This window comes from Mastigoproctus giganteus, chromosome 10 (assembly GCF_048544385.1).
Source record: "Mastigoproctus giganteus isolate SK-2022 chromosome 10, ASM4854438v1, whole genome shotgun sequence".
Lineage (NCBI taxonomy): Eukaryota > Metazoa > Arthropoda > Arachnida > Uropygi > Thelyphonidae > Mastigoproctus > Mastigoproctus giganteus.
This window is the reverse complement of record NC_143584.1, coordinates 95,389,761-95,416,745: the sequence shown is the minus strand read 5'-3', so window position 1 is coordinate 95,416,745 and position 26,985 is coordinate 95,389,761. Positions and strand designations below refer to the sequence as shown.

Genomic DNA, 26,985 nt, shown 5'->3' with positions numbered 1-26,985 from the left:
TCTGTAATAACTGAGAGCAAAGTGGAGGAGAAATTGTTGAAGTTAAACATAAGGAAGGGTGGACAGGATCTATCCAGTTATATTAAAGGAGGCAGCAAAGGAAGTTAGCAAGCCCTTAGCCATAATTATGAGAGCTTCTTTGGACTGGAGGTGTGCAAATGTATCACCAATTCACAAAGGGGATTCAAAAGGTGACACAAGTAACTATAGACATGTTAGTTTAACTTATGTTCTGGGGAAAATAATGGATCACTGGTTAAAGAAGCATTGCAGGATCATCTAGACAAGACAGCATTGGTTTGTTAAAGGGAGGTCTTGTCTGACCAATTTGATTGGATACTATGATGTGCTCACAAAGGAACTGAATGTCAAAAATAATTTTGATATCATATACTTGGATTTCAGGAAAGCTTTTGATACTGTTGCGCATGGAAGATTGCTGTACAAATTGGAGAGGTATGGCATCAAGGGTAAGTTGCTACAATGGATAAAGGGATGGTTGAGTGGGAGACGACAGAGAGTGGTAATCAATGGACACTGCACTTTATGGACAAATGTTATTAGTGGAGTCCCCCAGGGTTCGGTACTGGACCCATTGCTGTTTTGTGTATTCATCACTGACATTGATGAAGGCATATCAGGATTAATGTCCAAGTTTGCAGATGATACAAAGGTTGGCAGGGTTGTTAACAACAGTAAAGACAGTATGCAACTTCAACTGGATCTAGATAAAGTTGGGAAAATGGGCTGAGAAGTGGCAACTGAAGTTTAACATTGACAAATGCAAAGTACTGAATATGGGTAACAATAACCCAAGAGAAACGTACCAACTGCGTGGTACTACACTCAGGGAAGTGGAAAGTGAAAAAGACCTGGAGGTAATTGTGCAGTCAAATATGAAGTTTGCTGAAGAGTGCAGACGGGCTGCCAGGGAAGGTCATGGAGTCTTGTCAACAATATATATATAGGAATTTTGCTAGCAGGGGCAGGGAGGTGATTATCCCATTGTACAAGGCAATGGTCAGGCCACACCTAGAGTACTGTATACAGGTCTGGAGGCCTCATTTTAGGAAGGATGTAGAGTTGCTAGAACGAGTACAAAGAAGGGCAACAAGACTGGTGAAGGGAATAACAAAGGGGTGCTCTTACCAAGAAAAGCTTAAGTTCTGCAAATTGCAGCACCTGGAGCGTAGGCACCTGTGAGGTGATCTGATTGAGGTGTATAAGGCCTTGAATGGACTGAGCAGGCTCAATGCTGATGGGGCATAGATTCAAATTGAGGAAAGACAGTTGTAGAATAGATGTGCAGAAATTTGCCTTTAGCCAGCAGGTGGTTGATTGGTTGAAGACTTCCATTTTTTGTTGTAGAAGTTGATAGCCTAAATAAATTTAAGGCTGAACTGGACAGGCATTTGAAACGAATGGAGAGGTGAAATGGGAGTTTTTTTTTTTTTTTTTTTTTTGGCTGGTGCTGCATAAGCTTGCTTTCTTGCATCATGTCTCTGCTAATGCTAATCTTTTCTTGGAATGTGCTTTGCAAGAATGGAAAAGAAGCTATGATGGAATGGGAGTACCAATTAACGCCAGATATCTTTGAAGTCTAAATTTTGCCGATGATCAGGTTATTGCACAAGAAACTTATGATTTAGAATACGTTGAGAAAATTGCATCTTACATATGACTAATGGAGCCTCGATATCAATTTTACAAAGACAGAATACCTAAGCACAGCAGAACATCCTGATGAACTGGAAGTTATACAATCTGTACATCTAAAACCTGTTGAATTTTTCAAATATCTTGATGTAGATTAACTAAGGAAGGATTGGGGAAAGAGAAAGTGTACAAACGAAATCATCAAATTAGGAAAATTCTTAGTGCCTTCAACTCTATACAGTGGGACAACAATATCTCCCATAGAACTAAAAAACATAAAGGACAGTCGTTAGAGGAATCAGTTCTTTTCAACAGCTATGAGGTGTGGACAGTGAAATATGGGGACAAAAAGAAGCTTAGGACCCTAGAGATGGACTACTCATGTCAGAGTGCTAGGGTTTCTAGGCCAGAGAGGATAAAGAACAAGGATATATGAAGATGTATGCACACAGATGAAGATATTATAAAACAAATAGAAAATAGGAGGCTGAGATGGTTTGCCATGAACGAAGAGAGATGGCCTAAAATTATATATGAATGGATACCACAAGGGAAGAGAAGGTAAGAATGCCCTAGAAAAACATGGAAGGAAGGTGCACTATCAGCCATGAGAAAGAGAAATTTGAAAGCTGAAGATTCCCAGATCCGGCGACTTTGGAAAATGGGAATGACGAGGTGGTGATCTACAGTATAAAGTCGAACATACATAGATAGGATGTTGAGAAAAAGTTAAGAATTAGGATTAAATCTGAAAGTGTCTGCCCAGACATAAGGAGAGTACATGATGAAAGCCTTATCAATCAATTGGGTTGGAGAATAAGTGCAAGGGCTTGTAGTACAGAATTTTTTTAAGTGTGGTCTGTACTTGTTAGGGGAATACTGTTTTTACAGGGATGGGATACACTTAAACAGAAGAAGTGCAAGCATATTTGCTAATGCTAACGAGGTAGCGTTGGTTGGGTCAGCAAACTTCTAGATTGAGGGAATACACAATCTATTCTAGACTGTATATTCCCTCAATGTTACAGAGAGAGAGAGAGAGAGAGGTAGTTTAAAAACAGCCACGAGAAGAGGTGGAAGTGGTTCTTGTACTGTGTCTGCTGAGATATGCATCAGCCTGTAAAGCAAGATTTTGGAGATTAAAAGACCTGCTGGGAGTCATGGGATCAGCAAATACATGGGCTGTGTTAAGGTTACTAAGAGCGAAAGCAGGCACAAGTACTACTTGTACATTAATACAGTAAACAAATTTTATGAACTTGAAGTATTGACTAAGTCATCAAATGTGGATATTGTATGAATATCAGACACATGATGCCACTTGGACACAGTGAAACAGAATTTGAATATGGAGAATATTGTATACAGAAAGAACATGTATGTATATGTAGCTTTTTTACAGCTGTTCTAAAGAAACATCTCAAATCTGCTTTGTGTGTCTGTGTTGAGCATCTCTGCAAAGCCAGTTATGTTATATTGTTGGTTCGTATGCATAGCAATCATCCAAAAAGTTCCCTTGAAATCTGTTAGTTGGCTTCCTTCCTTGCTGACAAAAGGCCCGAAAACTGTTTTCGGGCCTTTTGGTCACAAATATGAAATTGCAGTGAGAGGGCCCAGTAAATAAAATATAAAATAAAATAATAAAAAATAAATAAAAAACAATAAACAAATAAATACTAATAAAAAATGCATGTGTACCCTGTACACACTAAAGATGTTTTATGTGAAAATATCTTTGACAAAAATCAGAACTATTTTAAATTTGAACTGAAATTATCAACAATGTTAACATTTTATGCTCACGCCCGCTACTTACTCTACTGAATCAGCATTAGTGACTGAGTTAGTGTCATTTAGGAAGTAACATAATTTTCGTCATTTCCGTTTCCGAAATAACAACGTAACATTTTATATGTTCACTCCCGCTACTTACTGTATCGAATCAATGTTAGTGACTACATTAGCATCATTTAGGAAGTGATGTAATTTGCGCCATTTCCGCTTCACATTTTCGCCAATGGGCCAAACACTGACTGTTGGACCGAAATTTAGTAGGTGCCGGCCAAAGATGTTTTCACATCAAGGTTTGCTGTTTGTTTGTTATTTAGGAGCATTAGCAACTAAGGCCATATTGCTCCGGGATATGCGGTGGTCATTCCCTGACCTTTCCGCATCCTCCGTATTTGGTGGTGACGGGCTCGAACCCCGGTCTAATCAAGAAGAGTGTGCTATGCACTGCTGCTCCTTCCCACCTGGCTACGGAGGCGCCTCACATCAAGGATTAATGTTGGTGACTGCATTAGCGTCATTTAGAAAGTGACGTAATTGCTGTCATTTCCGTGTTGCATTTTCATAACAAATTGGTTTAACTTCAGTCCGAAATTTAGTAGGTGCCGCCAAAGATGTTTTCACATCAAAAATAGAAATTTAAAAACTTAATAAAATAATAAAAAACAAAATTGAGTAAGGTCTTGCATAGTTTTATTTGTTTTTATGGTTTTTAGGAGCATTAGCGACTAAGGCCATATTGCTCCGGGGATATGTAGTGGTCATTCCCTGACCTTTCCGCATCCTCCGTATTTAGTGGTCACGGGCTCAAACCTGGTCTAATCAAGAAGCATGTGCTACGCACTGCTGCTCCTGCCCACCTGGCTACGGAGGCGCCTCTTGGACAGGAAAAATAGTTTGGGCATGGGATAGATATTGCTTATAATACTGGAGGAGGAGGCGGCATCTATCAGAAAAGGATCACGGGGTAAGAATTGGAGCAGGCACTGTGCTTTGTGCATGCTGTTTGGCAGTTTTGTGGCCTGTTATGCAGCTATAAGCAGTTTAATGCTAATCACTGTATAACAAGTATTGTATATAATGCCCAGATCACCAGATTGGCTATGCCAGTTGCAGCCTTTCCTGAAAATGGTAAGAACTTAGCTAAGGGCATGCATCCTCCCCAACTGGGGTGGCAGCTAAGATTGGTCTGACATGAGAGAGAGAGAGAGAGAGAGGGGGGGGGGGTATTTACAGAAAGAGGGGGAGTGGAGGTTATATCCTGCTGTTATTATTATTTTTTTTTGTTTATTTTTTTGGTGTGAGGATACAAGTTACTTCCTAGTAAGGTATTTTATTTTTTTTATTCAAGGATGGGGAAAGGGCATCGTTAGCACATGGTGAGTAGGTATTTCCACAGCCCCACACCATAAAGAAAGTTGACATATTATTATTATTAGCACAGTAGTAGTTAGGAAGCAAGCTTATAACAGCAGCAACAAAAAAAAAAAAAAAAAAGAAAAAAGAAAAAAAGACTATCCACCTTATTTCTCCATCGGCTCTAATAATTTCTAAGCCTTCCTTATATTTATTCAAACTTCCCACTTCCACAACCCCCAGATGAAAGTTTGTTAAACAATCAATTACTCTCTGTCTGAAAGCAAATTTTTACACATCTACCTTACAGCCATCCTTTTTTCAAATTATGTCCACTTGTGTGGGTTGTTCAAAAAAGAGAAACACTACCATCATCAAGTATACTCAATCTATTTAAAGCCTTGAACACTTGGACCAGGTTTTCTCACAAGGGCCAAGTACTAGAATTTTCAGAATGAAAGTTTTGTAAAAAGAGAACCCCTTCGTGCTCTTGACTAATCTGATTGCTTCTCTCTCTCTGCACGAGAGATCAACATCCTTCTGAAAATGAGGATTCCAGACCTATATGTATGCAAGATGTGGCCTAGCCATTTTCTTAAACAATGGGATAATCACCTCTTTGTCACTGCTGGAAAAGTTCCTGTACGTCAATGCCAGAACCCCATGAGCTGTTCTGGCAGACAGAGTATTGCTCAGAGAACTTCATGTTAGACTGTACAATTATTCCTATGTCTCTGAGCATATTTCAATAAAATTATTGTAAATAGTAAGGAGCCCTTGAAGAACTCTAATAATATTAGTCCAAGAGCAGTGCCCATTTATAACCATCCCTTTATCCATATCAGTAACTTGCCCCTAATGTTTCGTGTGGAACAGTGTGAAAAGCTTTACTGAAATCTAAATGTATGATGTCAAAGTTATTATTAATATCCAGTTTCTTTGTTACTATCATAGTAGCAAATCAGATTGATCAGATAGCTCCCCTTAACAAATATGCACTGTGATCTCCATATAATTCCATTTCATTCCTGTTAGGACGATGCAATACTTCTATAACTACTGACTCATTATTTAAGAACAGAAGTTAAGTTTATAAATCTAAGTTGCTCAACATCACCCTTTTATTCTCCCCCACCTTATGAATAGGAGAGATATTTGCATCCTCCAGTCTATAGGAATCTCTTCTAAATTCAAACCTTGAACACCTCAGTCAGATCTTCTCGCAGGTGCCTGGTCTCCAGCAACTGCTGTTTACAGAACTGAAGTCTTTCCTGGTAAGAAGAATCCTTTTGTTCCTGTTGCTAATCTCATTGCTCTTCTCTGCACTCATTTCAACAGATCCATGTTCTTCCTAAAATGAGGGCTCCAGACTTGTATTAGCTTTGTGATCTAAAATAAAATCAATTGGGGAGGGACAAGAGCAGTATATATTCTATAAATTTATAATTTTATTCATACATCCAATAAAGGCAAAAGCACTAATTTAAAAATTCCTTTATCTGGAATTTTCTTCTTAAAACTGTTAACTATTTTGCCACAATTTATTATTTTTTTGGAAATAACAGTTTCTTCTAAAAGGAGAGCATTACTGCTTAAACAATCCTAAAGACATTTTATTGCAATAAATGTTGCTTAACCCTTTTTGAAACAAAGACCTTCCTTTAAATTGCACACTTTTGTACAAAATTTAGAGTTAGAAAGACACCATATGACTCAATGTGTATGTCTCAAATTTCATGTGAAGACAATATAACTAAATGTGTGTACTGAATGAAAAATCTGTCAACCTCAAATAAATCTGACAAAGTGCTAATTTGGGCATCCACAGAGATATGAAAATTTGTTAATACATTTTAATAAAAATATTGTTCACAATTTTTCAATATTTTATCCAAAGAGCACATTAAGAAAGGTTGATTCGATACATATTTCAATAGTGAACTGATCTTATTTTCTAACCTAAATCATATTTTATAAAACTTCACCTTTCTCAGTTGAAAATCTTCTTCTATTTGGCCATCTTCATTCATAAATTCCTGCCATGTCTGCTCATCAATGGTGCCATATACGCCTTCCTCAGGATGGCATTCAGCAGCAGTAACTTCTGGACAACACACAGAAAACTGTCGATATGGGCAATTTTCATTCTGCAGAAATGAATATTTTGACATTAAACTTAATTATGAAATTATACAATCAAATGTGCATTAATACAGATATGAAAAGTCTGCATGAATATAAATGTTAGTGGGCCAGAAAATAATACTCTAACTTCACAATATTAAGTGGATTCTGTAATTTCACTGAAGATAATCCATACATGCTAAAAGACAAGCCAATTTTGATATTTATTGGCCAAAATACTACATAGTAAACTTTCAAAAGTAATGTGCCAAATTTGCTTCAATGTTGTGGGAGTTTGAGTTATAGGGTAGCCTGGTCCTGGGTATTTGGTGACAATGGGAGGACTTTTGAAATTAAGGAATATACATGTAGGGAAATTTCCAGCTGCTATATTCAAGAAATGAATATAACAGCTGGAAAGTGGACAAAGGCTGAGTGAGGATTTTCAAAATGCATTTGGGGGAGTGGGGTTTCCCTCTAAAATATAAACTGAACACAAGAACAACCTCCCTCTGTCTTATTAGCAACTTTTGTAGCAGTATCTTACTAGGATGCTTAGATGATATCATTTAAGTATTGTCTGGGATACACATATTATATCATATAATTTGTTTTGTCTGGGAAAGAATCTGATGCTAGCTTTGACAACAGTACTGTAAGTTGCCAATCCATGAGATGAAGGAAATAATATATCCTAATCACAGAAATGTGGTGGTTTGTAGCAAAGCTTTGTAATATTAAATATCTCAAAATTTTAAGATATCTATCAAGAAAGAACTGTGATTTGTAGAGCAATCATTTACTATGTTTAGATAATTACAAGAATTTGAAGTGCATTTTGCATTATTTAAAATGTGAAATATAAAAAATGCAATGTTACTGCATTTTTTTTAAAATATTCAGATATTTACAAATAATCATTAATATATATATTCAATGGCCATGTAAATATGACTGTCCACTTAATATTGTTCCTCTCCAGATACTGATAACAGCTTGAACACACTACAATATGCACTCTCTCAGAATATTAAAGAAACTTGATGAGGCTGAGATCAGAGGTTGACCAGAGCCATGAATCTTCAAACATGGACACAGTACAGTAGGGATATCAGAGATGTAGTACCACTCATATGTCACTTAAAGGGCAAAGAATTTTAATATGATGTGTACAGAAAGGAGAGACAGGAGTGGGGATGAGTTATGCACTTTGTTAAGAAGCATACAAAATCTAAGACAGTGCACCCAGCTGATGTGGGTGCCTAGAGCAACGCTGAGTTATTTTGGTGTGAAAAACAAAAATGAGGTGGGAGGAGTGTGTTATAGGCTAAATGACTGTCATGAATATAACAAACTACAAACAAAATACAGACAAAGTATATCAGAATGTTTTGTAATGGGAGATTTTACATTTCCAGATAATGACTGGAACTTGTGGGTTAGTCATTCACACAGTAGCAAGACTTTTCTAAATTTGTTAGATGACTGTTTTCTGCACCAGCATGTTAGAGAAACAACAAGAGAAAACAACACTTGATCAGATTACTGGCAGTGACTCTACATGCAGTAAGATTAATATATATTATCAAGATATAACTACTGTCAGGGTAAGGGAAGGGATTTTTTCATAACAGTGACCACAATTGTCTTACAGTTTTTAAATTCTTTTCATTGGTACCAACTGATGATATTATCAACTACAAATTCTAAATGGGAAGCATTCAGGGAAGTAACCATAGAAGCAACTAAGCTTTCTATAGTAATTAAGAGATATTACAATATTCAAGCTTAGATCTAATTGGATGTCAGATGAAATGATTAGACTAGTAGAAGAGAAAAAAAATGAATGGGATGTATATAAATTATCAGGGGATCTGAACACTTACAGTAAGCATATACTAATCTGTAATCAAGTTATGAAAGGGTTAGGCAAGCTAAGGCACATTATGAGAACGTCTCTGGCAAAGAACACAAGGAGAGAGGGATGAATTACAATGGCCTAGTAGATACGAATGGTATAATGTTGATGATCCTCTTCACACTGAAAAATATTGCATATAGATTCACATATGAAATTTTTTCAGGGATTGTGATGCCAAAAGTATAACAAGTTATAAATGGGAGTTAAATAATCTTATGATAATTGAGAGAAAAATGGTAAAGAAATCGTTGAAGCTCAAAGTAAATAAAGCTAATGGAGATGATAGTGAGATCTATCCAATTACATTATGAGAGGCAGGAAAAGGGATAAACAAACCATCAGCCATAATAATGAAAGCATCCTAGGATTTAGGGAGGTTCCCCTAAGGATTATAGATGTATGAATGTCTCCCCAATTCACAAGGGCATGGGGCTCAACAGGTTGAAGTCAGTAATTACTGGCCCATCTAGATAGGAATGCTGTTATACAACAATCATGGCATGGAGTTGTTAAAGGAGTTGTGATCTTGTCTGACCAATCTGATTACATACCAAGTTGCGGTAACAAAAGAACTGGATGCAAAAAAGAATAATTTTGATATACACTTAGATTTCAGAAAAGCTTTTGATACCATTTTACACGAAAGACTGCTTTACAAATCAAAGCAGTGTGGCATTAGGAACTTGTTACTGCAATGGATGAGTGGAAAAAGACTGTTTATCAACGGGCAAAGCTCCTCTTGGACTAATATTATTAGTGGAGACCTCAGTGCCCATTGTTGTTCTCAATATTTATTGATGATATTGATGAAGGCATGCATATCAGGCTTAATGTCTAAGTTTGCAAATGATACAAAGGTTGGTAGGTGGTTTCACACTATGGGATAAAGGATGGCAAGGTGATTCCATGTCTGGAATCAAGGTTGGCAGGGTGGTTTCATGTCTGGAATCAAGGTATACAACTGCAACAAGACTTAGAAAAATTAGGTACATGGGCTGAGAAGAAGCATCTAAGATTAAACATTGGTAAATGCAAGGTACTACATATGGGCAGCAGTAATCCCAGAATAAAATAGCAATTAGGTAGTACCACACTTAATGAGGTAGAGAATGAAAGAGATCTAGAATTAACTGTACATTCTGACATGAAGTTCTTTGAGCATTGTAGACAAGCTGCTACTAGGACAGCTCATGGAGTTCTGTCAATAATGTAGAGGAATTTTGCAAGCAGGGACAAAGAGGCAATTATCACATTGTATAAGGCAATCGTTAGACCACATTTTGAGTACTACATGCAGGTGTGGATGCATCATTATAGAAAGAATATGGAGTCTGGTAGTCTGAAAATTTCAACACTTCTTTCTGGTACCACTTGACTTCAAGTATGAAGTGGTTATGGAACCAATTCTTTGTAATTTCTTGTGTGAGTCAAGCATTTTACAAGTTGTAGTAGACAACAGGCAATATGTGTATGCACATCACGTCTTTTAATGCCTTTGGATTCTTAGCCTTGCTGACCACAACAGACCTTAACCGATGAGTTCCATCTGCTTTGGCACAAAGAAGTGCTGAAAACTTCTACTTGCTTTATTTCTACCCTGTGTTGACTGCTTTGTACAAGAAGCTTGTATATTTTCTGATAGACACCAAAACAGTCCCGTTTCATCAGCATTATATATTTGAGAATAATAAAGAAAGGCCTGATTGTATTATTATTTCATTTAATGTTTTTCTAAATGGCTCAATACCTTCAACATCATCACGTAGGGCTTCATCATAAATTTTTTTATTAGTGATATTGTGACTTTGTCTAAATCATCACAGCCATCCTGAACTAAGTAAAATAGTGTAACTTCAAATGCTTTTATTCCACTTTTCAATTCTTTAGAACCCATATAAAATATGTACATATATATACATATAAAGAAGTATGCAAATGAAGGGATATAAGCAATTAAATTCATCTGACTCAGAGTCAACAATGATACTGAACAACATGCAAGACAATGTATACAACAGAACATACATTACATTACAATGTATGTAATGTATATTCTGTCTCTCTCTGCACTGTCAATCAGTGTGCAGTCAGAGCGACTCGTCCTTCCTAAATCCCATGTGCCTTTCAAAGTGCCCAACGGTGAACAGAATTTTTCATATTTTAATCTGGATTAGCGAGGGTTTACTGCACTTGTATGCACAGATTAGATGGCAGCATTTACTGGAAGATAGGGCCCCTGTCCTTATGACTTTAATTCTCTACAATTCCTGTCTCCCTTCCCCGCCTCCCATCTCAACCTTTTTTGTCTGGTGGACAAAAAAGGTTGAGATGGGAGGTGGGGAAGTCTTCTTATCATCCACCTTCTTCACCTGTTCCTCTCCTCATCTGCCTCTCCCTCTGAACAGTGGGAGAGGCAGATGAGGAGAGGAACAGGTGAAGAAGGTGGATGATAAGAAGACTTTCTGTCTGGAAATAGGAAGTTAAAGAGATAGAGGGAGCACCCCTGTGGACAGCTCAGGCATCATACAGGGTTCACACCCACCAGAGACCTTTCTATTCCCTACTATACCCAGGCTGCTTCCCTGGAGTAGAGGATGGACAACGTGGGGGTGCCACTAGGAGCTATACAGCTAAATGGCCAGAGGAACAACAGAATAACACAATCCACACTCCAACTACGCAGATCAACATTAAAACTCACACAATCTCTGGCCTTTACAGAGTTTGTACTGCAGAATTACGGAGGGGGGGACCCCTAGTGCCACTTGACAACCAACACTATGCACATATTGTACTCCACATATTCAAATTTTATTATATAACAAGTGCAACAACAGCCAATGATTTTTACTAAAGGATGTTCAATCCTTCAACAGCAAGTTTGTTCATAGAACTTTTGAAAAAAAAAAAATAAATAAAATAATAATAAAATAAATAAATAATGAATCGCAACTTTGTACATATATGCTTTTAAATATTAATCTTTTCTCATTTGGACTGAAATTTCTCTCAAAAATCAGAATCAAATTACCATCAAAAACAGTATTTTAAAAAATTGTAAAAACAATTATTTACATCATTAATTCTTTTACGCAATTTTATGTTTTTAATCAAATAATATCTTCTACATCTATTTATTTATCCTTTAATTCAATTTAGTACAGTCAGTCCTCGCATAACACGTGTTTACACTACACAAATTCGACCATACATGATTTATAAATAGGGGAACGATATCGTATATAACATGAAGCGAATTCGCTTATGCACGATTCGCCTTTGTGTTTACAAGAAATGGCAGTCGAACGCGGAATCACCCTAACTGAACACAACATGATAGGAATGAAGAAAAGATTCTGAAAATGTATTCATGTTTTTTATATCAGTGAAGGGGGAAACACATTTCACATAATAATGCAAAAAGCCACGCAATTTCAGCCATCGCCTTTGTGTTTACAAGAAATGGCAGTCGAACGCGGAATCACCCTAACTGAACACAACACGATAGGAATGAAGAAAAGATTCTGAAAATGTATTCATGTTTTTTATATCAGTGAAGGGGGAAACACATTTCACATAATAATGCAAAAACCCACGCAATTCCAGCCATCGGTATTATCGCAAATGCAATTGGATTGAGTTTACTACCCGTTTATAACAGATTCCAATAGTAGAAACGTAACTGGAAATTGTTTTTATTGTTTTACGGTAGTGACCTCCAGAAATGTGCTTTAGTAAAATGTGAGCTAGTGAGGTGTTAAAAGTGTGTGTCTCTCTCTGGCTTTACGGTGTTGTTTATTCAGTTGCTACACATGCGCAGCTTTGTTTATGTGTATCAAGCATGCCTCCTTATTTTGAAATTGTGCTTTATTTCCTAAAAATGAGTAAAATACTTAAAAGGTGTGAAAAGGAAGCATCCTGGTGAAGACACTACAGATTCAGAGAGAAAAAGAAAAGAATATTGATAGACAGAGGTGGACTGGGTCAAAAATTCTTATCCAGGAAAATTTGTAGCGGTCTCATACTAGTGTTTATGGCCAAAATCACACTGGCCTCCCGCCCACCGGGGTTTCCCCATGAAGGCTTATGAACAGTCCATCTCTGTCGATAGAGAAAAAATTTGAAATTGTGAAACACTTTGAGCGAAATAAAAAAACATGTGATATTGCACGTGCTACAGGCCTAAATGAGGCAATGCCGAGAATCAGAAAGAATGCAGAGAAAATAAAAACTTTCATAGTAGAAACAACTCAAAGTGTAACAAAATCCATTAGATCAAGACACTCACCACAGTTAGGCACATTATGGCCGTGCTGTCCTTGCACTGTAAAGCCCTTATACAAACAACAGATCAAGACAAAGAATTGGAAGAGATGGAACGGCTGTCATCTGTTTAGATAGAAGATCAAATAGAACAATTTTGCTTACAATAGAAGCAAAAGCATTAGCAATATTTTATTATGTAATAGTCGTAATAAAATACTTTATTATGATTATTTATTGTGGTTGGTAATGTTTTTGGTTACAAGTCTGTTCAATTTTGGGTGGTCGGCACCTAATCCTATTTTTCCCATAGGGCCTGTTATTTATACTGCACAAGGGTTTCTAGGAACACAACTATCCTGCTATACAAGGACTGACTGTATTAATATTAGTAATGGCAAATGATGCAAGAACGCAATCTTACAAAGTATCAATCAAAAAAAAAAAAAAACTTCCCCTGTCACCTGTCCATTCCCCCAATAATTTGTCTAGTTCTTCCTTAAATTTATTCACACTACATACTTTAAAACAACAGATAGAAATTTGTACCAACAATCAACTACCCACTGGCTGAAGGTATATGTCCACAAATCTAACTTGAAATTGGCCATCTTCAATTTGAATTTATGCCACCTCACATGTAATCTAAGCAAGAGGAAGTATTCCATCATCACTGAGTTTGTTCAATTCATTCAAAGCCTTAAACACCTTAATCAGATTGCCTCGCAGGTGACTAGTCACTAGATGCTACAATTTGCAGAACTGAAGCCGTTCCAAGTAAGAGCACCTCTTTTATTCCCTTCACCAATTTCACTACCATTTTCTGCACCAGTCCTAGCAGATCCATATCCTTCCTAAAACAAGTCCTCCAAACCTGTATGCAGTACTCAAGATGCAGACTAACCATTGTCTTGCACAAAGGGATAATCACTACCAGCAAATTTTCTGTATATCATTGACAAAATCCCATGAGCTGTGCTGACAGTGTGTCTGCATTGCTCAGGGAACTTCATATCTGGCTGCAAAATTACCCCCAAATATTTTTCACTTTCCACTACCCTGAGTGTAGTACCACATCATTGGTACATCAGCAGAGATTACTGCTACCCATATGCAGTACCTTGCATTTGTCAATGTTAAACAACTGCCATTTTCTCAGTCCAGCTGTCTAATTTTTTTAAATCTTGTTGCAGATGATGTTACTTCATCATAGCTTTCAATCAAATTAGTCAGACAAGATCTCCCCTTAACAAATCCATGCTGTGACTGCAGTATAATTGCATTTTTGCCTATTTGGTCCTGTATTACTTCTTTACCCAGTGACTCCATTATTTTCCCTGGAACAGAAGTTAAACTAACAGGTCTGTAATTACTCATGTCACCTTTGGATCCCCTTTTGTGAAATGGGGATCATCATCAGCCATTTTCAATCCACTGCAGGATGAAGGCCTCTCCAGCAACTTTCCAGTTCCTTCTGTTTTATGCAATGGCCATCCATTTACTACCCACAAACTCATGAATTTCATCTGTCCATCTCCGTTGTTGTAGTGGCATGTGATGGAAGATAGAAAGTGTATGCAGCATCAGCAAAAAAAAAAAAATTTACAAAACAATTCTCTCTAAATGTTTGTAAAGTTCCTCCTTAAGTTTATTTAACCTATCAACTTCCACAACGACAGATGGAAGTTTGTTCCAGCAATTAAACACCCACTGACTAAAGACAAATTTCCACACATCTATTCTACATCTGTCTTTCCTTACTTTGAATTTATGCCCCCTTAGGTTTGTAATCTGAACAAGTGGAAGAATGCCATCAGAATTCAGCGTGCTCAACCTATTCAAGGCCTTATACATCTCAATTAGCTCACCTTGCAGGTGCCTAGTCCAGGCACTGCAATTTGCAGAACTTAAGCCTCTCCTGGTAAGAATATCCTTTCATTCTCCCCACCAATCTTGTTGCCCCTCTGTACACGCTCAAGCAAATTTACATCCTTCCTAAAATGAGGCCTCCAGACCTGTACACAGTACTCAAGGCGTGGCCTGACCATTGCCTTATACAGAGGGATAATCACTTCCTTTTCCCTGCTAGCAAAATTCCTATATATCATTGACAAAACCCCATGACCTGGCCTGGCAGCCTGTCTGCATTGTTCAGAAAACTTCATATCTGACTGCACAATTACTCCCGGGTCTTTTTTCATTTTCTACCACCTTATGTGTAGTACCACACAGTTGGTACATTTCTCTGCGGTTACTTCTACCCATATGCAGTACTTTGCATTTGTCAAGGTTAAACTTCAGTTGCCACTTCTCAGCCCATCTGCCCAAATTTTCTAGTTCCTGTTGCAGTAGCACACTGCCATTACTATCATTAACAACCCTATCAACCTTTGATTCATCTGCAAACTTTGACACTAAGCTGGATATACTTTCATCAATATTATTGATAAACATAAAAAACAACAGTGGAACCAATACCAAACCCTGTGGGACTCCACTAATAACATTAGTCCACGAAGAGCAGCACCCAGCGATTACCACCCTCTGTCTTCTCCCACTCAACCATCCTTTTATCCATTGTAGCAATTTACCCTTCATACCATTCTGCTCCAATTTGTACAATACTATGATTGGATACTATGATGCAGTCACAAAAGAACTGGATGCAGGGAATAACTTTGATATTATATACTTGGATCTTAGAAAGGCTTTTGATATTGTTGCACATGGAAGACTGCTGCACAAATTGGAGCAGTATGGCATTGGAGGCAAATTGCTGCTATGGATAAAGGGATGGTTGAGGGGGAGAAGACAGAGAGAGGTAATCAATGGTAATTACCATTGATTATGGTAAAGTGCTCATCGTGGACTAATGTTATTAGTGGAGTCCCTCAGGGTTCAGTATTCAGTCCATTATTGTTTTCTGTATTTATAAATGATATTGATGATGGTATATCAAGCTTAATGTCCAAGTTTGTAGACGATACGAAAGCTGGCAGGGTTGTCAAGGACACTACTGACACTATGCTACTGCAACAGGATCTGGAAAGGCTGGGCAGATGGGCTGAGAGGTGGCAAATGTAGTTTAACATTGACAAATGTAAAGTACTACATGCGGGAAACAGCAACCCCCAGAGCAACGTATCAACTCTGTGGTACTACACTGACAGTGGTAGAGAATGAAAGGGACCTGGGGGTGGTTGTGCAGGCAGATATGAAGTTTTCTGAGCAGTGCAGACGGGCTGCAAGAGTAGCTCATGGTGTATTGTCGATGATATATAGGAATTTTTCTAGCAGGGATAAGGAAGTGATTATTCTCTTGTATAAGGCAATGGTCAGGCCACACCTAGAGTACTGTATACAGGTCTGGAGGCCTCATTTCAAGAAGGATGTAGAGATGCTGGAACGAGTACAGAGAAGGGAGACAAGATTGGTGAATGGAACAAAGGGGTGCTCTTACGAAGAAAGGCTTAAGTTTTGCAAATTACAGTGTCTGGAGACTAGGCACCAGCGAGGTGATCTGATAGAGGTGTTTAAAGCCTTGAATGGTTTGAGCACGCTCAATGCTGATGGGATTCTTCCTCTTGCTCAGAATAATCACCTGAGAGGGCATAAATTCAAATTGAGGAAAGACAGATGTAGGATAGACGTGAGCAAATTTGCCTTTAGCCAGCGGGTGGTTGGTTGGTGGAACAGACTTCCATCCCTTGTCGTGGAGGTTGATAGCCTGAATAAGTTTAAGGCTCAGCTGGACAGGTATTTTGAACGAACAGAGGGGTGAAGTGGAAGTGGTTATTTTTTATTTTTTTTTTTGGCCGATGCTGCATAAGCTTGCTTTCTTGCATCAAATGCCTCTACTAATGCTAATGCTAATAACTTCGGAGATATTGTGTGTCCTTGTCGAACTCCTTTCTGAATTTTAAATTTGCTACTTTTGTTGTCTAGTCTAATAAAGGAGGTAGCATTCCCATATATTTTCTTCAAAATCGTAATATATGGGGTACCTATGCACTGTCTTTCCAGAGACTGAAACATTGCCTTATACTCTATGGAGTAAAATGCCTTTTCATAATCCACAAATGCCAGGCATAATGGTGTTTTATATTCATTTGCTTTCTCCATTAGCTGTGATATTACGTGAAGGTGATCCATAGTTGAGAATCCTGTCCTAAAACCAGCTTGCTCTTTCGGTTGATTCTCATCAAGTATTCTTTCTAATCTGTTAGTGATGATCCTTGTGAACAACTTGTAGATGTGGGATAACAAGCTAATTGGTCTATAATTTCCAATTTCTGATTTATCTCCTTTCTTATGCAGCAAAACTATGATTGCATTATTCCACTGCTTAGATGTCACACCTTTTCTAATACATTTTGTGAAGAGTCTTGGCAGTTTTTGTGTCATGTCTCATCCTCCCAATTTTAACAACTGTACAGTAACTTCATCTTCCCCTGGGGCTTTCTTGTTCTTCATTTTCTTCAACGCATGTTCTACCTCATCAAGGGCACCTCCATAGCCAGGTGGGCAGAGCAGCAGTGCATAGCATACGTTTCTTGATTAGACCGGGGTTTGAACCCATGACTACCAAATACGGAGGATGCGGAAAGGTCAGGGAATGACCACCGCATATCCCGGAGCAATATGGCCTTAGTTGCTAATGCTCCTAAAAATCAAATAACAAACAAACCTCATTAGGAAGGATATCAGGTATGTTATCCTTCCCCACTGCTGGCATCATTCCCTCGCTCCTTGTATAACTCTTTATAGGTCTTCTGCTATTTGAATTATGCCTTCTCTGCTATTTGAATTATGCCTTCTCTGCTATTTATAAGTACACCATTACTTTCTTCAGTTTCAGTATCATTTGTCTTTCTGTATTACTGCTCATGGTTGCTGATTTAAATCCTTTGTTTTCCCTTAATGCTTGTTCTACTTTTTTGTGTTAAATTTTCTTATGTCCTCTCTGAGTCTCTTTCTGATGGCTTTGCATAACTCGGTATATTCAATTTTCTCCTTGTCAGTGTTTATCTTGCTCTTCATTTGTCACCTTCGGTTCATCAGGACAAGTGTTTCTTGACTAATTTTTTCTTCTTTGGATTTCTTTTTACCTATAGGTTTCTTGGGCTTTATCACTTACAAAAAGTTGTAATATTCCTTGTCGATATCTTGGTCATGAGCAGACTGCAGAAGCTCAAACTTGTTCCTAAGTTCCAGTACATACTGCTTTTTTCTCCGCTTCTGTTATCTCAATGACCTTTGTATTATTTACTCGAGTCAATTTTTTCCTTTCTTTTCTTACATCTATATCAAGTGTGCATCTTACCATTCCGTGATCACTTCCAACATTTACCTTGTTCAGGACAGTAACATCATTCATGATATATCTTCTGTTAGTGAGGACAAAGTCTATTTCATTAGTTGTTAATCCATTTGGGATCTTTCATGTCCACTTTCTATTCACCCTTTTTTTGAAAAAAGTGTTCATTACTGACATTCTTTGAGATTCTGCAAATTCCAAAAGTCTTTCACCTCTTTCACCAATTCCAAAATTTTCTATAGTTCCCCTTTCTGCACTGTTTTGTCTCTTTCCCACCTTAGCATTGAAGTCCCCTACAATGATAGTGCAGTGAGTTTTCTGTTCATCTAGAAGACTCTCAATTTCAGTATAGATTTCTTCAACCTCTTCATCATCGTGGCTCGATGTTGGTGCATAAATCATTATAACCTTTAGCTTATACCGCTTAGCAATCCTGAGTACTTTTGAATTCCAAAATGTTGTTTTTTATATCTTTATGGACCAGAAAGCCAACTCCACATTTGCTCCTTTCACTGTTTCCATTGGTGTACAGCAGATTTCCACTTGATAAACTTATAAGTGGGATATATTTGCACATCTCCACCCATAGGGATCTCCCCAGAATCCAAAGACACTCTTATAATTATGACTAAGAGTTTTCTTTCTTAATGACTAAGAGTTTTTTTATGACTAAGGGTTTTCTTAAGAATTCCTTGTGTGTGAATGTAGATGAAAAATACCTATTCAGTTTGTCAGCAACAGTTAAATCATACACATCAAGTGGAGATATTTGATTCAACTCCTTCCTTCTACTGTTAACATAAGTAAAAAGTCTTTGCTTTGCTGCTTTTCTTGGCAATTTTTATCAGAGACTTCTAGTAATCTGCCTTGTTTTGCCTAACCTCCTTTGTGACTTGATTACAACTACAGAAGAACTTCAATTGTCCTCCAGATTGTCCGTCGAGACCATGATGGATAATAGAATATGTACATTAAAAACATTATACATACAATAGACAGGGTCATCTAACTTGTTTATTTTATTATATAATACATAACTTAATGAAATTTAATTGAACTTTAATTATTAATTTTTTACTGGGTCATCAAAAAATCATAGTACAGATATCTACATACATTTTTAATATTTTGATTATTTTAATATATTTTGACTTAATATTTTGTCTAGTAATGTCATAAAAAATTTAAAAGAAAATATTACATACAACTGACGATGTTACCAACAGTAAATTCTGAGTGGGAAGCATTCAAGGAATTAATCGTGGATGCTACTAAAAGTTTCATACCTATTAAGAAATATTATTCAAGGGTTATCAATTTGGTAATGATTATCAAATGAACTAATGAGACTTGTGACAGAGAACAAAAATGCATGGGTTGCATATAAATTATCAAACGATTCAGAAGCCTATGGCAGATATAAGCTAGTCTGTAATCAGGTCAAAAAGGAGGCAGATTACGAGAAATCTTTTGCAAAAGATGCTAAGAAAAACAGCAAGGATTTCTTTACTTATATAAACTAAAAGAAAGGGAATGAATCTGATTGGCCCACAGGATATCGATAGTTCGGCTGTTGATGATCCTGCTCAAATAGCAAACAAACTGAATGAGAATTTTGCATCTACATTCACACATGAGGAATTATTAAGGTTTGAAAATGGCAGAAGGTTATCAAATTGTAGCAGGATACTTAATGATTTTGTAATAGCTGAGAACAAAGTGGAGGAGAAATTGTTGAAGTTAAACATAAGAAAGGCACCTAGGGTGGATGGGATCTATCCAGTTATATTAAAGGAGGCGGTAAAGCAACTAAGCAACCCTTAGCCCTAATTATGAGAGCATCCTTGGACTCAGGGGAGGTCCCCACGGACTGGACAAGTGCAAATGTATCCCCAATTTACAAAGGGGGATCGAAGGGTGACACAAGTAATTACAGACCAGTTAGTTTAACTTCTGTTCCGGGTAAAATACTGGAGTCACTGGTTAAAGATGCATTGCAGGATCATCTAGACAAGACTGCAGCAATAATTCAGACACAGCATGGGTTTGTTAAGGGAAAGTCTTGTCTGACAAATTTGATAGGATATTATGAAGTGGTTACAAAGGAACTGGATGCAAAAAATAATTTTGATATCACCTATTTGGATTTCAGGAAAGCTTTGACACTGTTGCGCATGGAAGACTAATGTACAAATTGGAACAGAATGGTATTAAGGGTAAGTTGCTACAATGGATTAAAGGATGGTTGAGTAGGAGAAGAGAGAGGGTGGTAATTAATGGGTGCTGCTCTTCGTGGACTAATGTTATTAGTGGATTCCGACAGGGTTCGGTTTTGGGTCCACTGTTGTTTTGTATATTTATCAATGATATTGGTGAAGGTCTATAAGGCTTAGTGTCGAAGTTTGCAGATGATACAAAGGTTGGCAGGGTTGTTAATGACAGTAATGGCTGTGTGCTGCTGTTGCAACAGGATCTAGATAATTTGGGCAGATGGGCTAAGAAGTGGCAACTGAAGTTTAACCTTGACAAATGCAAAGTACTGCCTATGGGTAGAAGTAACCCCAGAGAAACGAACCAACTGAGTGGTACTACACTTAAGGTGGTAGAAAATGAAAAAGACCTGGGAGTAATTGTGCAGTCAGATATGAAGTTTTCTGAGCAATGCAGACAGGCTGCCAGGTCTGGTCATGGCGTTTTGTCAATGATATATAAGAATTTTGCTAGCAGGGAAAAGGAGGTGATTATCCCTCTGTATAAGGCAATGGTCAGGCCACGCCTTGAGTACTGCGTACAGGTATGGAGGCCTCATTTTAGTAAGGATATTGATTTGCTTGAGCGTGTAGAGAGAAGGGCAACAAGATTGGTGAGAGGAATGAATGGATCCTCTTACCAAGAGAGGCTTAGTTCTGCAAATTGCAGTGGTTGGAGACTAGGCACCTGCGCGGTGATCTGATTGAGTTGTATAAGGCCTTGAATGCGTTGAGCACGCTGAATTCTGAAGGGATCATCCACTTGTTCAGATTACAAACCTAAGGGGGCATAAATTCAAATTAAGAAAAGGCAAATGTAGAATACATGTGCGGAAATTTGCCTTTAGCCAGCGGGTGGTTAATTGCTGGAACAAACTTCCATCTGTCGTTGTGGAAGTTGATAGGTTAAATAAATTTATGGAGGAACTGGACAAATATTTAGTGGGGATTGTTTTGTAATTTTTTTTTTTTTTGGCTGATGCTGCATAAGCTCATACACTTGCTTTCTTGCATCACATGCCACTACTACTACTACTACATACATACTACATTGTTCTAATGCCATTAAAGAAATTTAAAAGAAAACAATATTACATAATTAAATTTCTTTTCTAAAAAAGTCAGTCTATTTCTTTTACTTCATTATCCCTCTAGCCTTTTGGGAGGCAATGTTAAGAATTTTATGGAAAAGTAACATTTGCATAGCAACTGCTTCTCCTTGTACCTGAAACCACTCAATGCACTTTGACAACGTTTCAGCTTCAGAATGGCTAATTATGTTTGTTGTTCCATCAGCAGCAGCTTTTTCTTCTTCAGTTTCAGAATCATCCGAAATTGTCATCACTCTTTGCACAATTTCATTGTCATCTAAAATTTCGCATCCGACATCCATTTTGTTCATATCCAGCCAATCATTTACTTACTCCATCAAATTATTTTTAAAACCAGGAACATTCAAACATAACTGCAAAATTTCAGTTTCTTTTGGAATGGTTTCTGTATCACTTTAATATATTTCTGGCCACAACTTATTCCAGCTTCTTTGTATTGTTTGAACTGGAACATCATTCCAGGCATCAGTGACATTAAAAATTGTGTCTTTTATAGTGTAGCTATTCCAGAACTTTATCACATCTAATTTATTTTTTGCCGAAACAAGTTTCTGAATGAACATTTTGCAATAACGATGTTTCATACTCTCGATCACACCCTGGTCCATCGCATCGGTTGAATGAGAGATGTTGTGTTTGCTGGCAGAAAGTGGCATGATATTGTCATCATCGCTTTTTAAATCACATATGTGTATGTTGTGAGTAGGCACACTGTCCATCAGTAGCACTGCGTATTGTGGTAAACCTTTTGATGCCAAATGTGATCTTACACATGGTACAAATATTTTATGAATTCAATTGTGAAATATATCTTTTCTCATCCACGCATTGGTTTTTGAGAAATATTTCACTGGCAAAGCATTTAAATTAATACTTTTAAATGATCTAGGCTTTTTTTCCTTTCCCTATAACAACCAAAGGAAATTTATGATTACTGCTGGAATTAGCACATACCATTATAGCAATGCGATCTTTTTGCATTTTATATCCCGGTGCCATACGTTCAGTCATTAAGGCCAGTGTCTTTTGAGGTACTGCCTTCCAATTAAGGCTAGTCTCATCGCAGTTGTATATTTGGTCTTTAACCAAACTTCGATCAGCTATTTCCTTCTGTAGTTTTTCACGATAAACAGAAATTGTTGCACTTCTTCTTCTTCTTTGGTCCTTAGCTGGCAGCTGGGGGAGGCGGTTGGCCACGCAACCAGTATGCTGCTGTAGGTGCCGCAGGGTTTCGGACTTGCTCTGTGATGTTCTTCCATACCTTACGATCCATGGCTTCAGTCCTGGCCTGGTTAAGGTCGAGACGTCGGCTCTTCAAGTCATCTTCCACTTGCTTGGCCCATGTTTTCCTAGGTGCGGTCCGTTGGATGCTCCATTGGGTGGGTCGTTGTCTCCAAAGGAGTGTGGATGGTATTCTGTTCGTGCCCATTCTACATACGTGGCCAAACCATCTGAGCCTTCGCTTCTGGATTTAGTCGGCAATGGTTGGTTGCTGTTGGCATCTGGCGCGGATGGTATCATTAGTGATGCGGTCGCGAAGAGAGATGCCCAAGATCTGCCGCAGGCATCGCATTTGGAATACCTCGAGCTTGTTCAAATCTAACTTGAGACAAATCCATGTTTCCGATCCGTAAAGAAGAATGGGCAGGATCAAAGTCCGGAAGAGTCGGATTTTAGTCTTTGTGGAAATGTTGGTCCTCTTCCACAGACACCATTTGAGCGAGGCGAACGCAGTGGCCGCCTGTCCAATTCTGCTGTGGATTTCCATGGTGGATGCAACTTTCTTCTCCTGGACCAGCGACCCAAGGTATTTAAAGTCCTGCACTTGCTCGATCTGGATGCCTTCGAGATAGATGGTGGCTTGCGACCCATCTGTTGTCAGGGCCTTTGTCTTACCAGCATTGATCTTCAAACCGTATGGCCGGGCAATGTCGTAGAGGATGTCCGTGGCTTCAGCATCGTTACCAGCAAGGATAGCACTATCATCAGCAAACATCAGGTCGGTCACATAGTGATCCTTGTCATATTGTATGCCCTGTCTGTTTCTGAATGCTTGCCTCATAATGGCGTCGACCACGATGTTGAAAAGCAACGGGGAGGCTACATCCCCTTGGCGGACTCCAGTTTGGATGGTAAATTCCTCAGATAAATCGTTCTGGATGCGCACCTGGCTGGTTAAACCGTTGTATGCAGTTTGGAGGAGTGTGATGACTTTTCGAGGTACATGTTCAACCTCTAGTAGTTTCCATAAGGCAGGCCGGTGGACACAGTCGAAAGCAGACTTAAAGTCAATGAAAACAATGACGGTTCGCTATCCACACCGGATCCTCTCCTCCATCAGCTGACGAATGGCAAAGATTTGATCACAGCATCCTCGCCCGGGTCTAAATCCTGCCTGTTCTTCTCGACTGGTTTGCTCGCGATGTTTTTGCAGTCTTGACTGGATGATCTTCATAAAGACCTTTCCGATGATGGAAAGGAGGCTGATGCCACGGTAGTTCTTGCAGTCCCGGTTATCACCTTTCTTGTGGATCGGTACGATAATGGCTTTCCTCCATGTTAACGGAATTTGTTCAGTGCACCAGATGGTTTTGAGGAGTGAGTGTAGTCGGCGAAGCAGTACATCTCCCCCGGCTTTGATCGCTTCTGTGGTGACTTGGTCCACTCCTGGTGCCCTGCCATTCTTCAGGGATTGTATGGCTGCTTTCACTTCTTCTACTGTAGGCTCAACATCGACCATGGAGACCTTAGCGGGGGCGATCGAGAGTGCTGTTGCTGGTGGTCCCTGAGGTGGGTCGTGATTATACAAAGCTTTGAAGAATTCACTCCACCGTTGCAGGCGTTCGGATGGTGATCGAAGGTCCCATCAGCATTCTTGATGTTGTCACTAGTCAATTTGGTCTTTCCACTCAGACATCTGAGGGTGCGGTACTCGTTTTTGGATGCCGCCACTTCAATATCGTCTGCCACTTGGTTCCAGTATGCTTCTCTTTCTGCTGTCATTCTTTGTCGGACTTCTCGGTTTAGCTGCCGGTACCGTTCAAAGTCGACCAACTTTGCCTGTTTCCGTTTGTCCACGAGGTCGAGGTCGTTTGTCCACGAGGTCCATGGTTGCGTTCGACGTCGGGCAGGTGGACATAGGGGCTTGGCACATTCCAGGATGGCATCAGAGATCTGCTTTTCTTCTTCATTTATATCCTCGGGCACGGCCAGCATCTCGAAGCGGTTGGATAGGGCGATCTGATATGCCTGTTTGTTGGCAGCATTCATTAGCTGCCTCTAATGAATTGTTGCACTATCTGCACTTAGCTTCTCACCCTGAATCAACAACTGTTGAATACCATGGTGAAACTTAAATTTGTCCAACCATCCAATACTATGGATGGTTGGCCTTGAATGAAGGATCTCCGTCTAGTTTTTTATTGATTTCAATGGCTTGTTTGATTATTATAGGTCCCGACAATGGAATTCCTTGGCTACATTTTTGATCAAACCATTGAAACATTGCAGTATCCAATTGTTCATTTTTAGCAAGCTTCATTGTTTTTTGACTTTTAACATTACTGTCAGTGGTTTCCATTTTTGACACGAGGTTTTCAATTTTTTCTGTATCACGCTTAATATCATTTACTGTTGTTCTTCCTATTCCATAAGCCATTTTCACCTTTTCTTAGACAATTGATTATTTCAATTTTTTGTGATAATCCCAACACTATTCCCTTATATTTCTCTGTCATTTCAATGGGTTTACTAAATAAAAATTATTAAATTATGAAACAAGAGGTTAAAGTATAATCATAATATAGTGAGTTGTAAACAAAGACTGAGTGACACATGGTGCCAATATCACAATGCATTATGGTCTAGTGGGATTAAATGATGGTTTTAACAGAGACTGGTGGTAAATAGGGTGACGGACATCAAAGTTCTACTGTAGTTTATATCTACCATAGACTTCTGTATCACTTGATAATTCATATATGACTATATGTATGAACCTGATAATTTATATTTAAACTTCTCAATCTGAATTCCAGAGAATTCCTTCAATTTCAGGCCCAAACTGAACAATTCAGATCCCTTCCTCTGATTACACAACTCAATACAATGAAACCTTTGTTTTAACAAAGATGTAATCCCATTTTTTTAAAACCAGTTTTGCACACTAATTTCAAATATGTTGTCAGTTTTTTTTACTAGGATGTGTAGTTTTTGTAATATTACTTTGGTCATAATTAACTTGTACTGATAGTACAAGTTAATTATGGCAATTTCATCACAAACCGTACGAGAGTGATTACAATTACATTTTTATCTCTTTTACAATTTAAACCTATTACACTTTACACATGGTTAAAATGATACACTACTGTAAGAAAAAAGATATGTGCAATTTAAAAATGTTGTGTGGATAATTTCTTTGGTAAAGTTTGTCCAGAATGTCACAGTACAACATACTACAGTTGTTTGCCAAAATAAATTCTTTTATCACAAAGCTTGGTGGCAATTTTCCATTGAGCACTAGTGGAAAATTGATGAAATGAAAATTTCACATCATGAAAATTCCATCAATGAAAACATACCCACAGAATCTTTTTGGGTATGTCTCTATTGGTGCTCAATGGAGACGTACCTAAAAAGATGCCAGAAAGCCTTCTCAAAGCTTGTTATGCTTTAATTTGTAATACATTGAGGCATTTTTGAAAGCTCTGATTCTACAGAAGCTCTCAGATTTAAGGCTCCACAAAGATTCCCACTTTCACTTTTGACTATCACAGTACTGACCTTTGGAAATTTCTCACTTAAGTAATGAAATCCTCTTGAATTCATCTTACCCATCACTTTCACAAAAGTCTGAGTTTTTAATGTGGAGTGGTGCAAGAAAAATCTTCACTGGATCCACTAATTAAACAGTGTACACGATTTTTTCCTGGCACACAGCTGCTTCTTTGAAGCCAGTCACATCTGGTGTAATGGTCTGTAGTAGAATAGCTGTCTCATAGGCACATGAAACAATGATTCTCCATTAGCATACCAGTGACTCTGTGGTCACCACAGATATTCCATTTAATGTGTGATGAATTGAATTATTTTAAGTAGTGTCTTCATGTTATAGTAAGTCTTCTTTAGATGAAAGTGGGCAATGGGGATGATGGCTTTAAATTCTTTTTACAGAGGTGAACAGCTTTCAAACTTCAC

At 38.2% G+C, this 26,985-nt stretch overlaps 1 protein-coding gene across 1 annotated transcript in view; it reads right to left on the bottom strand.

Annotated features, from left to right (window-relative positions):
- The window catches only part of TBC1D16 (TBC1 domain family member 16), a 272,554-nt gene that overhangs the window by 85,022 nt on the left and 160,547 nt on the right, over window positions 1–26,985 (bottom strand). Inside the window, exon 8 of the mRNA XM_090382977.1 lies at window positions 6,786–6,947. Coding sequence (XP_090239103.1) covers window positions 6,786–6,947 — 162 coding nt within the window. The remainder of the gene's footprint in view (window positions 1–6,785; window positions 6,948–26,985) is intronic.